General features: G+C 38.6%; 1 protein-coding gene across 1 annotated transcript in view; it reads right to left on the bottom strand.

Moving 5' to 3' along the window:
* The window catches only part of XRCC4 (X-ray repair cross complementing 4), a 219,507-nt gene that overhangs the window by 112,039 nt on the left and 92,989 nt on the right, over window positions 1-14,479 (bottom strand). Inside the window, 1 exon segment of the mRNA XM_028529935.2 lies at window positions 12,045-12,151. Coding sequence (XP_028385736.1) covers window positions 12,045-12,151 — 107 coding nt within the window.

Genomic DNA, 14,479 nt, shown 5'->3' with positions numbered 1-14,479 from the left:
CATCAGGTGAAGATCCACTGGTCCAACCCACTTAACCACCCACTACTGAGATCATTATTCCTGCCAATAACACTACTAGTAAGAGGGTATCACCGTCCATTGCTAATTGAGTGAACTCCTGTCCTGGCACGAGAGCTGCCAGTCCTCATGGCTTCCCAGGCAAAGCTTCCATACTGGCCAAGCTGAGGGAATGAGGATTGAGGGAGAGCAATGGGGACGCCCTAGGCAGAACACCACGGACTCCCAGTTCTTACCTGAATTTCAGCAATTTTTCAAGCGTAAACACTTCTTATTGTTGTTTCTACAGCACTGAAATTTTTGGATGTTTTTTTTGTCTAGTTACTTTTTTAGGGAGAGAATTTGCTAGCCTCCTCATTCATCCACAGCCAGAGACAAAAATTTTTAGTAGAATTTCTTTTTGCCTGTCTAATAACATAAAGACATAAAAATAATTGCTTAGGATGGTCTATCAGTTATATTTTAACAGGAGGGTATAGAGAAATTATCATAGATTTGCTAATAACCATTGGTACATTTAAGAGTTCTCAGATAAATAAACACTAACTCAAAAGCTGAAGCAATTAATATACAGAGGGAGTGAGGTAAGTCAGACAAAGAAAGACAAATACTGTATGCCACAGTTATATGTGGAATCTAAAAAGCCGAATTTATGAAAACAGACAGTAGAATGGTGGCTACCAGAGGATAGGGGGTGGGAAACTGAGGAAATGTTGTTTAAGATTATAAACTTGTAACAAGTAGACAAATAAGTCCTGGAAATCTAATGCACAATACAGTGATTATAGTCAACAACAATTTATTATCAAAGTTGCTAGGAAATTATATTGTAATGGTTCTCACCACAAAAAAAGGAATGAGAAAATACGTGACATGAGAAAGGTGTCAGATAATGCTTGATGGTAATCATACTGCAGTATGTAAATTAATCAAATCAACACATTGTATACCTTAAACTTCCACAATGTTACAGGTCAATTATATCTCAATAAAAAATACAAAAGGAAGACCTCGATATAAATACGTAGATTCTGGAATCTTCTCCACAAGCTGCATACTTGTTTAATCTGATGAGCAGAATATCCTCCTGGAAAAGTTATACGCCAATAAGATCTCTCTTCTCTTTGGGAGAAAAAGTGTTCTCATTACTCTGCTGCATCAGCGGAAATTTCCTTAGTTATTAGGAATTTTTATGTCTTTATGTCTAATACTAAATTTCCTTAGTATTAGGAAATTTCTAAGGGTTTTTACCATATCTCAAAAGATATGAAACTTGGTTAATTTATTATTATAGAAGGCAAATACTTGCTCATTCTTGTCTCCTCCACTTAACCACTTAACCTCTGTTGCAGCCCTCTGCTCCTTCATCTGAAAATGAGTTGAACTACACAGAAGATTTGAACTATATGAGACCTAGATTTCTCAAAAAAAAAAAAAATCTCCCTGGACAGGTTGCTGAATTGAGCATCCTCCCATACACCAAAAGGCTGCAGGTTCAATCCCTGGTCAGGGCACAAACCTAGGTTGTGGGTACCAGTCCAAGCACATACAAGAGGCAACCATTTGGTGTTTCTCTCTCACATCAATGTTTCCCTCTCTCTCCCTTCTACCCATGTTCTCTCTCTGAAATCCATAAACATAGCTTTGGGTGAGAATTTTAAACAAACAAATATAAAAAAATATAATACTATTCCTCAGCAACACTACTAATGTATAAAAACCCACAAAGGCTAGGAAATTTGCTCAAATTGCTTTTCCATTTTTGTGATATGTTTTATCAAATCCAGCTTTTCATTTAGAATTTATAATATATGTGTCTATGACACATGCTGGATAAGATTAAGGGCAAATCTGTGATTGTGAAGCTGAACTGAGTAATCTCTTTGGCAGTACATGTTGTTATCCCTCTGTGAGTAGACATTCACTGTTGGAAGCAACAAGCTCTTTGATACTTAGAAATTTTGGATTCTGTTCCATTTTTAAAAGCTACTGTATAAGTATTCATCACTGTTTGACATAGCTATTCATTTATTTTCAAAAGACTATTCTATCATCACACTTCCTTTCAGGAAGCCCACCAACCAAGCAGAAGCCTAAATTGCTGATAGCAGTTACACAGGGACCTTCCAGTTGGTTATGAAGTGGGACTAATTAAACTGATGTGCTAAATCTCAGACTAATAATTAAGCAGAAAAGTGGTATGGTATATACCTTTGATATGATGTTAAGAAGGGCAAAACATTCTAGAATAAGTATTTTCTTACTTGTACTTTAAAGCAGCTGATTTCATTGACCTCTAATTGTAAGAAATAGTCAATTTATATTAATAGAAGTAATTATAATTTAAAAAATATTATTTAAGTAATTACAAATAATTTAAAATAATAATGAGGCATTAAAATGATTCTTCATTAGGAGTCAACTAAGTTTTCAAATGCTTCACAAGAAAGATCTTATTTCTATGAAACAGACTTTTTCCATTAAATATTCATATACATTTAATAATGTTTTTTTACATATAATGTCACATATAATTCTACTGTTATTAGAATGTCAAATGATGATAAATATTAAAAATGCATAAATTATTTTTAGGATATGTCATATTTTTGAGCAAATGACAGGCAACTTAGATGTACTGCTGATAATTCTGGCACTCAGATGCTATATTAATCATGTTTATACCTCTATGTATTCTGGTGAGGTTCTATTATTCAGGGGACCTAGTTCAACCTGAAGCTTCTCCACAACCACGGACATCAGGTGTTACCTTGATTTTATTAAAAAAGAAAACAGAGGGTTTCTTGTAGAGGAGATTTTTTTTTTTATTTTAGTCATTGTTCAAGTACATTTTTCTGTCCTTTATTCCCATTCCAGCCCACCCACCCATCCCTCCCCACCTCCCTCCCATTTCCACCACCCCCTAGTTTTTGTCCTTGTGTCCTTTATATTTGTTCCTGTGAATCCTTCCCTTTCCCCCCTGAAATTCCCTCCCCTCTGGTCACTGTCAGCCTGTGCTCTATTTCAGTGTCTTTGACTATATTTTGCTTGTTTCTTTGTTTTGTTGTTTAGGTTCCTGTTAAAGGTGAGATCAAATGGTATCACTGCCTGGCTTGTTTTGCTCAGCATGCTTTCCAGTTGCATCCATGCTGTTGCAAAGGGTAGGAACTCCTTCTTTCTTTCTGCTGCATAGAATTCCATTGTGTAAATGTGCCATAGTTTTTTGAACCTAGGTTGCCCATCACTTAGCTATTGTAAAGTGTGCTGCTATGAACACTGGGGTGCATAGGTTCTTTGGGATTGGTGTTTCAGGGTTCTTAGGATATAGTCCCAGCAGTGGAATTGCTGAATCAAAAGGCAGATGCATTTTTACTTTTCTGAGGAAGTTCCATACTGTTTTCCATAGTAGTTGTACCAGTCTGCAATCCCACCAACAGTGCACTAGGGACCCCCTTTTCTCCACAACCTCTCCAACACTTGCTGTTTGTTGCTTTTTTGATGGCCATTCTGACTGGTGTGAAGTGGTATCTCATTGTGGTTTTAATTTGCATCTCTCTGATAGCTAGCGATATTGAACGTTTCATGTGTCTCTGGATCCTCTGTATTCTCCTCCTTGGAGAAGTGTCTGTTAAGACCTTTGCCCATTTTTTAATTGGGTTGCTTGTCTTCTTAGAGTGGAGTCGTGTAAGTTCTTTATATATTGGAGATTAAACCCTTGTCTGAGGTATCATTGGCAAATATGTTTTCCCATACAGTTGGTTCTCTTTTTATCTTAATACTGTTTTCTTTAGCCATGAAGAAGCTTTTTATTTTGATGAGACCCCATTTGTTTATTCTTTCCTTTATGCCCCTTGCTCTAGGGCACATGTCTGTAAAAATGTTTCCGCGTGAAATATCTGAGATGTTCCTGCCTATGTTCAGAGGAGATTGTTTTATAATAGCTATAATGACCAAACAAGTTTCCACTGAATTAAAAAAAAAACAACAACAACTTTGTAGGTGGGAGGAGTACAGACTAGGAAATTCTTAAAGCCAACTAGATGGGAAGTAAAAATGACCCATCTTCCTTTGTAATAGAGGAGTCGAGCTATAGAGATACCAGTAACCACCTTCTCTATCATAATCTCAATAAGGCAAAAACAAACAAACAAATAAACAAACAAACAGTGAAATACCTATGATCTCTAGGGCCTTAGTATGTAGTCACAGGTAAAGAAATTAAGTTTGTAATACTACTGCTACCTATCTAGAAATTCTGGAAGTTTAGATATAAAGAAAGTACATCTTGCCACAGAAAAATATGAAATGTAGTTGGGTGGTATAGACTGTAACTGGTCAAATTTCAGAGATCTCTTTTTAGCTAATAAACTGTTCATGAATAAAGGCTTTTCATACTATATGGTGTGGTTCATATGAGCATGATGTAGTTTATTAGATTAGACCACTTGTCATTAGTTATTGCTTCAACAACCCTAATGATAGGAAAAAAATTTAAACTTTGGAGAGAAAGTAATAAAACAGATTGCTTATTCATAAAATCTATAATATCCCTGCCCCGCTTCTGGATACATGTATAAAAATAAACAGACCTTTTCCTTGAATGCATACTGGGGAAACAATAAATGACCCTGGTCTCACTGAGACCTCTTTTATCATACAGGCATAGGGTAATAATGCAAACAACTCATGGAAAAAATTGGTGATTTTAATAATTGATCATGAAAATGCATTTACATAATAAAAATTACTAACAATTTAAACATTTAACATTTTCAAGAAGTGGGTTTCTGAAAGAGTAAATGTATTAAATCTCATCAATTTCTTTTCCTCTGGTTTTATTGTAGGAGAAGTACATACGTCCCTGCAATATGTAAAATAGATTTGCATATTTACTTGTGTTCTAAGACTAAGTATTTTATTGTAAATATGGCAGAATAAATGTAGAAGGAAATTGTTACAGCTCTATCCTTAGCACCTAGTAATAATATGTAAATTGCCAGAAGACAAAGCTGTGAAAAAGAAAATCCTGTGGTCTAAAAATTTTTTGTCTCTCATAAAGAATAAATTATGGAATACAGTAAATTATAAGAAGGCTCACCTTGCTATTTAACAATGCTTTCCCTCAGATCTATGGAATCTAATTCTTAATTCAGTATCAAGCATTTCAAATCTAAGGTACATATTTTTAAACAAACTTCAGTTTCCTCAATATTTCCTACTAAAGCAGAAGAAAAAGGATACTTACAGCTTCTAATAAAATGTTATTAATTCTTGACACCAAAAACATGCTAAAAGCAATTAAATACAAAAAAAAATGGATGAGAGACCTGTAAATCAAATACATAGTGAACCAGTATGAGTTAAAGAAAATAGACCCATGTAAAATTTTTTAAAAAGCAGTGAACTAAACATTTTTGAAGAGAAGAGAAATTCTGCCAAATTTAAAATAGTGCAAGTGTAACTTTAAAAGATTTGCTTAAAAGAGAGTGAACACATAAAGGACCCCATTCTTATACACCCAAATTTAACCATATATTTTCTCTTCAAAAATAATTTTCATCTACTTCAAAGGCTGGTGAGATGCTCTGAATAAGGAACAAAATCAAAGGCCATTGTATTTAATATAAGTTGTGAATGTTTAAACTGGAAAGAGTACAGTTCTTTGTGAGCTTTTGATTACAATTTATTATTAAAGAATGATTTCATTTTAAATGGGTCACTAATGTAAACCAAGCATAGCCTCCAAATGAGAGGAAATTTAACTCTGATGTACAAAAGCAGGATTGTATGATACAATTCATATCTAATTAGAATCAGATTAATCAATGAACTAATTTAATCCACTGCAGTAAATTTCCATGACTACAATTTGATACCTTCTTGTGTCTTTGTCCATTTATTCTACCTTCTTTCCTGTTATTAAGCCCATGCTTCTAGCTAAATAAATCCTGCCACTTGTCCATTTGATCCTATCTTCTTTTATCTACTTTGAGACAGTATTCTAGCAATTGTTACCACTGTCTACTGCTTGGACATCCCCACCCCCATCTTTCCTTGTTTAATCCCATTAGTATGCAAATATGGTATTATTTTTCTCACCTAGAAAAAAATCAACCCTCTTGATTCGACCCCCCCTCTGGCTGCTAAGCTGGATCTTTCCTTTGATTCACAGCAAAACAGGTTAATAGTGTTGCTTAGGCTTTCTGTCTTCTCTCCAATTTTCTCCTCTCATGGATTTTGAACCTCCTATTCTCTCCTATTCCCTACCATTCCACTGAAAATGTTTTATTAAGGTCCTCAGTAACACTTGGGTTGCTAAATCCTTTAATCCTGTATCCTTATTTCCTTTCTAATTTGCAGCATTTAATTCAGCTGATCAATGTTTTCATATATTTTCTTGGTCTTCAGGATACCACACTTAACTGTATTTGCCTGCTGCCTCCAGGTTGGCCCCATTTCAGTCTTCTTTGCTGGTTTCCTCACTTGCTCACATCCATACATTCAAATACACTAGGGCAGAGTACTCTTCTCTATCTCGCTTGGTATCTCAGCCAGCTTTAAGTATCATCTTTACTTATATCTTTGAAAGGGTGTCCTCCAACAAACTCCAAATTTGTATATCCAACTCCCTTTCAATGTGTCAGAATTAATGTTTCTACAACTGAGTATTTAACTTTCTTCTTTCAGTCTTCCTCAACTCAGTAAGCCAACTATACATATTATTTCAGTCCAACAAACTTACCATTCTCAGTGTTTTTCTTTCATGACACATACTTCATCAGCAAATCCTGCTGCCTCTAAACATACCTAGAGAATCTGCCTGTTATTACCTTCACTACTTTCATTCTGATCTGACAACTCATCCTTCATTCATTATTGATCTACCTTTCCATCTGTTATATCTTCTGCGCTTATCATCCTATAGTCTATTCCCAACACCACAGCCAGATTAATCCTGTTGAAATAAAAAACTAGAGGATCCAAGATGGCAGAAGAGTAAGTAGAAGGAAGCCACATTAACCTGCTCCCAAGAACAATCTGAGATTACAACTAAAAATTAGAAAAATCATCCTGAACAACCAAATGAACATTAACTGGAAAGAAGCCTTATAACCATGGACAGACAGAAGAAACCACTCACCACAATGTGACTGGTAGGGAGTGCAGAGGAGGCATGAGAGGGCTGGCTGGGCTCCTATGGGTGTCAGCTGAAGTCTTGGAGCAATATTTCAAGGGTTGGCCACACTTCCTGAGAAGTGTGGGGTCTACACCCCAATCTGGGTTTCCTAGGTTACAGCATCAGAGGCATAAAGGAACCCAGGTAATATCCAGCTGTAAAAAGCAGCAGTGTTTCTGTCTGTCAGGGAAAGACAGCTGGAGACTTAGAAAGCCTCTAAAGGGTCAAAGCACAAAATTTCATTTGTAGCCATTTACCATGGACTCTAGCAGAGGGAGGGTAACTTGAACTAGAGATGCTTGGTAGAGTCTGGAGTTGGTGGCTCTGAGGAGAGAATGGAAAGAACAGCTGCCAGGATCCTTATACTGAGTCATTCCCCATACTATAGGAGCCATCTTTGTCAGGCAGAGTGCTCCCCTCCGAATGGTATCCAACTGAGGCGAAACAATAGTCCCACATGCAGGAATTACTCTCGTACACTCTGTGGTGCTTCAGACCTGCTGCTGAAAAGTACTGCTGGAAGACTTTCACTCTTTAAGCTTAATAAAAAGCCTGTAGGCAAAGGTGGAACTCTAGGAGCTCTGAGACTTTAGCTGATCCTTCCCCAGGCCCAACTCTGGCAAAAGCTAGCTTTGGTGTGAAGCCTGGTTCTTCCTGCACACACACAGGCACAGCAGTGGGAGCCACAAGCTGTGGATTGCTGATGGTTCCAAACAGGTTGCCTAGGCTCAATCATAGGCAGCATCTGACAAAGGTCTGAATCAGAGTCTTTGCAGATCTACAAAATACATAGAAAGAAACAAACGCAAAGAGGCAGCCAAAATGGGAAGACAAAGAAACTGACCCCAAAAGAAAGAAAAAGAGAATTCTCCAGATGAAACAGAGGCAAGCAATTTATCAGAGTATTTAGAGTACTGATTATAAGGATACTCAACAGCATTTAAAAAAAGACATAAAAAAAAAAAGGAACAGTCAAAAATAAAGAATGCAATATTTGAAATAAATAATACACTGGAAGGAATAAAACAGTAAGTTAGAGGAAGCAGGGGATTAAATCAGTGATTTGGAAGACCAGGTAGAAGAAAATACCCAGGCAGAGCAGAGAATTTAAAAAAATGAAGAAAGCTTAAGAAACATTTGGGACATCATGAACCATAACATCATCCATATAATTGGTATACCAGAAGCAAAAGAGAGAGGAAAAGGGATAGAGAACCTATTTGAAGAAATAATGACCAAAAACTTCCCTATTTTGATAAAGGAAAAAGACACACAAGTCCAGAAACCTGACAGTCCCAAACAAGTTGGACCCAAAGAGGCCTACCCCAAGAGACATCATAATTAAAATGACAAGGCTTGAAAGACAAGGTGAGAATCCTAAAAGCTGAAGGATAAAAGCAGGTAGTTACATACAAGGGAACATCAATAAGACTGTCATCTGATTTATCAACAGATTTATCAACATTATAGGCCAGAAGGCAGTAGAATGAAATAATCAGGGTGATGAAAAGCAAGGACATAAAACCAAGGCTACTTTACCCAGCAAGGCTATCATTTAAAATCAAAGGAAAAATAATGGACTTCACAGATACAAAAAAGCTAAAGAAGTTTGTTAATGCCAAAACTGCAACAATTGTTAAAGGGCTTGCTTGAAGAAGAAAAAAGAGAGAGAGAGAAAAAAGGAAAATATTCTAACAATAAAACGACATCAAATACATATCTATCAATAATCACCTTAAATGTAAATGGCTTAAATGTTCCAACCAAGACACAGGGTAGGTTAATGTATAAGAAAGCAAGACCCATAGAAATGCTGCCTCCAAGAGACATACCTCCTATCAAAAGATCCACACAGATAAAAAGAGATGGAAAAAGATATTTCATGCAAATGGAAAGGAAAGAAAAGCTGGGGTAGCAATATTTATATCCCATATTATACTTTAAAACCAAGGTTACAGTAAGAGACACTACATAATGATAAAGAGAACAAATCTAACAAGAGGATATAACCCTAGTAAACATTTATGCACCCTAATCCTAAGTAAGTAAAGAAAATCTTATTGGACATAAAGGGAGAGATGGGAGAGATCAATAGCAACACAGTCGGAGTCAGGGATTTTAACACACCATTGAATTTATGGATAGATCTTCCAGAGAGAAAATAAACAAGAAGGCAGTGGCCTTAAATGACACACTAGATCAAATGGATTTAATTGATACCTTCAGAGAATTTCACCCCAAAACAGCAGAATATACATACTTTTCTAGTTCACATGGAACATTTTCTAGGATAGACCACATGTTAGGACACCAAACAAGTCTCAATAAATTTAAGATTGAAATCATTTCAAGCATCTTCTCTGACCACAATGCTATGAAAGTCACAAGAAGAACACTGAAAAGCATGCAAAGACATGGAAGCTAAATAACATGTTATTAAACAATAAATGAGCCAACAGCAACATTGAGGAAGTGAAATACCAGACAAAAAAGGCTAAAAACGATATCATTTCACTCTTATATTGCAAATAAAACAGAAAGCAACAAATTAACAAAGAAAAACAACAAACCAACTGATAGACAAAGAGTATGGTGGGAACCAGAGATAAACGGGGTAGGGAGAGGGAGGATGAGGAGAGTAAAGGGGTTCAAATACATGGTGACAGAAGGTGACTAGACTTTTAGTGTTGAGCACACCATGCATTTTACAACTGATGTATTATAAAATTGTACACCTACAACTTTATATATAAAGTTATTAACCAACGTTACTCCAATACATTTAACAAATTTTTAAAAGTTTAAGTCAGATTATGTCACTTGATTGTTTAAAACCTTGCAAAAGTTTCCAATACAACTCAAAGTAAAAGTCAAAATCATTACTCTAAGGCCCTGCACATGATCTGGCCTCCCTCTAATCTCCTTTCCTAGTCCTCCCTATCTTCATCTTTCAACTTGATCCACACTGCCCTCGGCATTATTGCTTGAACACATGAGGCAAGCTCCTCTGTCTACTGCCTGGACATTAGGGCCTTTGTACTTAACTGTTCTTCATGCCTGGCATGCTCTCCCTGCAGAGCGACATGTCACCTTCTGACCGAGGCCTTTTCTGCTGCTCTGCCTAAAGTCACGACACTCATCCTATTCCCACCCTGGCATTTTCTATCATCTCTCCCCGATTTAATTTTCTGTTTATCACTTAACATATTTCACATTAAATTTATTCATTTTGTTATTGTCTGACTAGAATTCACACTCCACCAAGGCAGAAATGTGTTTGTATTCTCTTCTTTACTACATAGAAAAGTTTCTGATATAATGGACACTCAAAAATATAATTGCTAAATAAATGAATCCAACATTAATGTTGAGAATAGTAGGCTTATGTTACTTGTTGTAACCATACAAGTAATATAAGTTCAGGGGCTTCTCCCTCTAGAAAATTGTTGGGAACCGCCCTGCCTGGTATCAGAAGCTGTAACCCCCACCTGGGCTAAGGCTGAGGGAACGCCCTTGGAACCATAAGCCAGCAAGGAGACAAAAGCTTATCTCCCTGGCAGGAGTGCCACTTCTGCTGTTTCATTCATAGCTGAACCCCAAAGCTTGGTTGGTTAGCCAAAGACGGGTAAGATTCCCCAAGGGGGGAATGATCTAAGACAGGCATGATCACGTGGGAGGCTCCCCAAAAGAAGGATTTTCGGGGCTACAGCAAAAGGGGGTGATGGACCCTCACTCCTCGGCTTTGACACAGCCTGAGTTCTCGTTGTCTGGGAGAAAATCTCCTTATCTCTTGATTGCCTTAGTAACCTTGCTACACCTAAGCCTGAAACAATGACAGGGTGGTGCAGCTCTGTGCTGAAAAGGGCGGATTCCCCCAGGTGATCAGGCTTAAGAAAGAATATATAAATTACTGTGAAACCTTCTTTGTTTAGAATGCTCTCAGTTGAATGAGAAGGGTCCAAGGAGGAAGTTAGTTTGTCCCCCCAAGTCTTACAGTTCTTTGACCCTGACTCAAAATATGCCCTCAGACTTCCTTGTTATCTATTGTTCCTTACTTCCTCATAATGAGTAATGTACTTTACCTGAATTATTATGCAAAATCAGCCCATAAAAGCAGGTTTGGATGGTAAATCGGTGCACTACCCACTAGGGGGGTAGCCATTCCATCCCTACTTTTCCACAGAAACTAGTCTGTCTGTGTGTTTTTTCTTGCGTTTCGTCGAGCCATTCACAGCGTTCCGTGATCACTGCTGGCCAGTGACCCTTGCATCAGAAAATCTATATAACTCTAATAAAATAATCCATAGTTTGTTTAAAAACCTGCATGCTGGGTACTTGACCTAAGGTGCTGAGAAAGGCTCAGGCACTTTTAAGTGCCATTTCTCCTTTTTGTCTTGTTGACACCATCTAACCCCATTGCAATCCCTTTTCTGAACAGTGAGAGAAGTTCTCAACCTCAGGATAAAAGCATTCTAGATTACCCTGCTCCATCACCCTCACCCATGGCTCTAGCTAGATTCAATCTCAAGTGTTATAGGCAGCCAACTTTGAGCTAGAGATAATTAGTATGAAGGCGTGTATTGCTTATTGGTTATGCATCCTTGTTTAGCAAAGAATAATGTACCTTGGTGTGTATGTATGTGAGCACACTCACTTGTTGTTGCTAATGAATTGCTGCATTTTATAATAAATATTCATGGTTAACATTAGTATTGGATGTTTTAGACGAAAAAGTCTAAAGAGTTTTTATAGGGAATTTTTTTCATAGCATTTTTCATTATGGATTATTGTAATTAGAGTGATAGGCCCAAATGAAATATTCAAAGCAGGAAATAAATGTATTTATTACCTGGAGCTGACACTGAGGGATCAGGCAGACTTTCAGCTTCCTCATCAGTACTTTCGTCATAGACTGTGGCTCTATCAGCAGTCATTTCAGAACACGTTGCAGTTTCCCTAGAAAATGAGAAAGTTGGAATTGTAAAGTATTGGCTAATCTCTGGCTAGATATCAAATTCACTAGTAATCACAGAAAACATCCATGGGGAAATATTATAATTAAACAAACATATATTGAAATCAACTCATATGATCAAGATGAAAGCATCTCAAGGACTATATGTGAACTCTCTTAAGAACAAGTTTACCTTGTAGCCAACCTAAATGTGATTGAGTGCTCACTATAATTCTTGAATCAGTTTCTTGTCATATTCATCTACCAAAATACTATTCCTCTGTGGGTCAGTGAAGTATTTTACTATTCTCAAAGTGTCACAGGTGGGCACAGGTAACCAGGTTCTTAGTGATCGGGACAAAGAATTGAACCGAACACCCAGAGTTCATAGAAGAGAACATGGGAGCAGGCCAACTCCAAGCCGAGATTGACCTCATGGGCTAGAGGGACTCTATTCTTATAGGGAGGATCCTTTCTGGCTAGTTTTGGTGGGCTTTTACTGAGTATATAGTAGTTGCACTACTTTAAAGCTATTGCGCATGTGGTTTCCCATGATCCTTCCTGATTGGCCACCAGGGAAGAGGGTCCCACAATGCTACAGAATTAATCCCCGTTTCTCCTGGGGTCCCCCTGTACTAGGTTCACCTTTCCCTAAGCCAGAGAATTATGGCTCTCCATGCTAGAGATTGGTGAAAAAGAAAAGTTATTTATTCAAGTTATACAGACTAAAAGTAATGACTTAATGTCTGTCAAAATCCCAAAGTCCCTTGAAACACCCACAAAACACACAGTCCTTCCTTCCCCCCTTTGCCCAGTGTGGGGTACCGTATCTCAGGAAAAGAAATAGAAGTCCGTGGTTTAGGCAGCTCTCGGTTTTTCCTAGTAATTTGTGCTCAGCTGGCAGGCCTTCCTTAGTTCCCAGCACCATTGGTTGTGTTGCCAGGATCTTCAGCTAAAGCCTCATGGTGATTCTTCTCATGGCTGTCGGGGGGACAGGGGGGCAGTGATCCCCCTTTCTGAGAGAGCAACGGCAGCAGCAGCAGCACCGAGAGGGCTAGCGTGGACCTCACCGTTTCCTGGCCAGAGCAGGTGGCTGCAAGGTTGGCTGAGCTCGAGCAGTGAGAGCGCGGGTGCAGCGTGCAGAGGCCTGGCAGTGGCTGTGGCAGCTAGGCAGTGATCCGGTGCTCCCGAGTAACTTACTGGTGGCCCCTTCTGGTGGCCACAGCTGCAGAGCAGGCTGGGGCTCGGAGCCAGGTGGTAGAGGATCCGCAGATAGCTGCATCGCGGGCGGTGTCTGCATAGCTGCAGGAGTCCCTACTCTGCTAAAGCTGCATGGTTCTCTCCTCAGTGGCTGCTGTCCTCCCTGCACTGCCACAGCTGCATGGTTCTCCCCTCAATGGCCGCCAAGTCTGGGTTTTAAATCCCCACGCCAATCTTCCTCTGCAGCCCCATTTCCGACTCCTCCCACACTCGGCCTCACATGCCAGAACTCATATCCTTCCAGCTTCACTGGACTGCCATCATGAATCTGGGCAGGTGTGGCCCATGCCATGGAGCCAATCTTCTCTTAGCTGCCATGCAGGTACTGTAACTCAGGGGACCTGCCTCCCAATTAGATCTTGGTGGGGAAGTTACTTCCATTCCCCTGGCTCAGAGCTGGTCACAGCTATTTAACATATCTATGCAACCAGTTAAAGGTTATAGATATGCTAAATGACCACACCAGAGGGTAGCTGCAAGGCTGTTGCTATTAGAAACAGCTCTCAATGGCCCTGCTTCATTTGTCCCTTCCCCCAACCCACACCTGGGGGGTGGGGGTGAGGACATCTTAAAATCACCTGGACACCTTGAGTTCTGGACCCCATTCCAAGTCCTTCTTTTGGGGACCCTTTGGCTACACCCTCCTACAAAAGTAGTTCTGCCTTTCAACTGATCTTCTGAAAATTCTGAGCCAGGTACTTTTATTCTTACTATGGAGATACCCAAGTAAGGCACGGAGAATTTAAGGAACTTGCCCAAAGTCATGTAGCAATAAGTATCAGTGCCAGACCAGCACTTGAAATAGGACCAGGTGATATCAAATGTTACATTCTTTATATTATACCATCAGTAAACCTCCCTATTTTTCTCTTAGATTCAGGACAATAGACCCAAACCTATACTGCAAATGCCTAATATAGTTATAATTATCCAAGCCATACCAGCTCTTAGTCATCTGTGATTCTTCCCTAAAAATCAAGTACACATCCACTCTTAGAACCACTTGATTCTAAAATCAACTGTTACTTAGACATCAAGATCACAAATGCATGTACTACTCTTTAGTTGGG

The sequence above is a fragment of the Phyllostomus discolor genome, chromosome 3, assembly GCF_004126475.2.
Source record: "Phyllostomus discolor isolate MPI-MPIP mPhyDis1 chromosome 3, mPhyDis1.pri.v3, whole genome shotgun sequence".
Classification (NCBI taxonomy): domain Eukaryota; kingdom Metazoa; phylum Chordata; class Mammalia; order Chiroptera; family Phyllostomidae; genus Phyllostomus; species Phyllostomus discolor.
The sequence above is the reverse complement of the archived record's forward strand: the minus strand, read 5'-3'. Positions and strand labels throughout refer to the sequence as shown.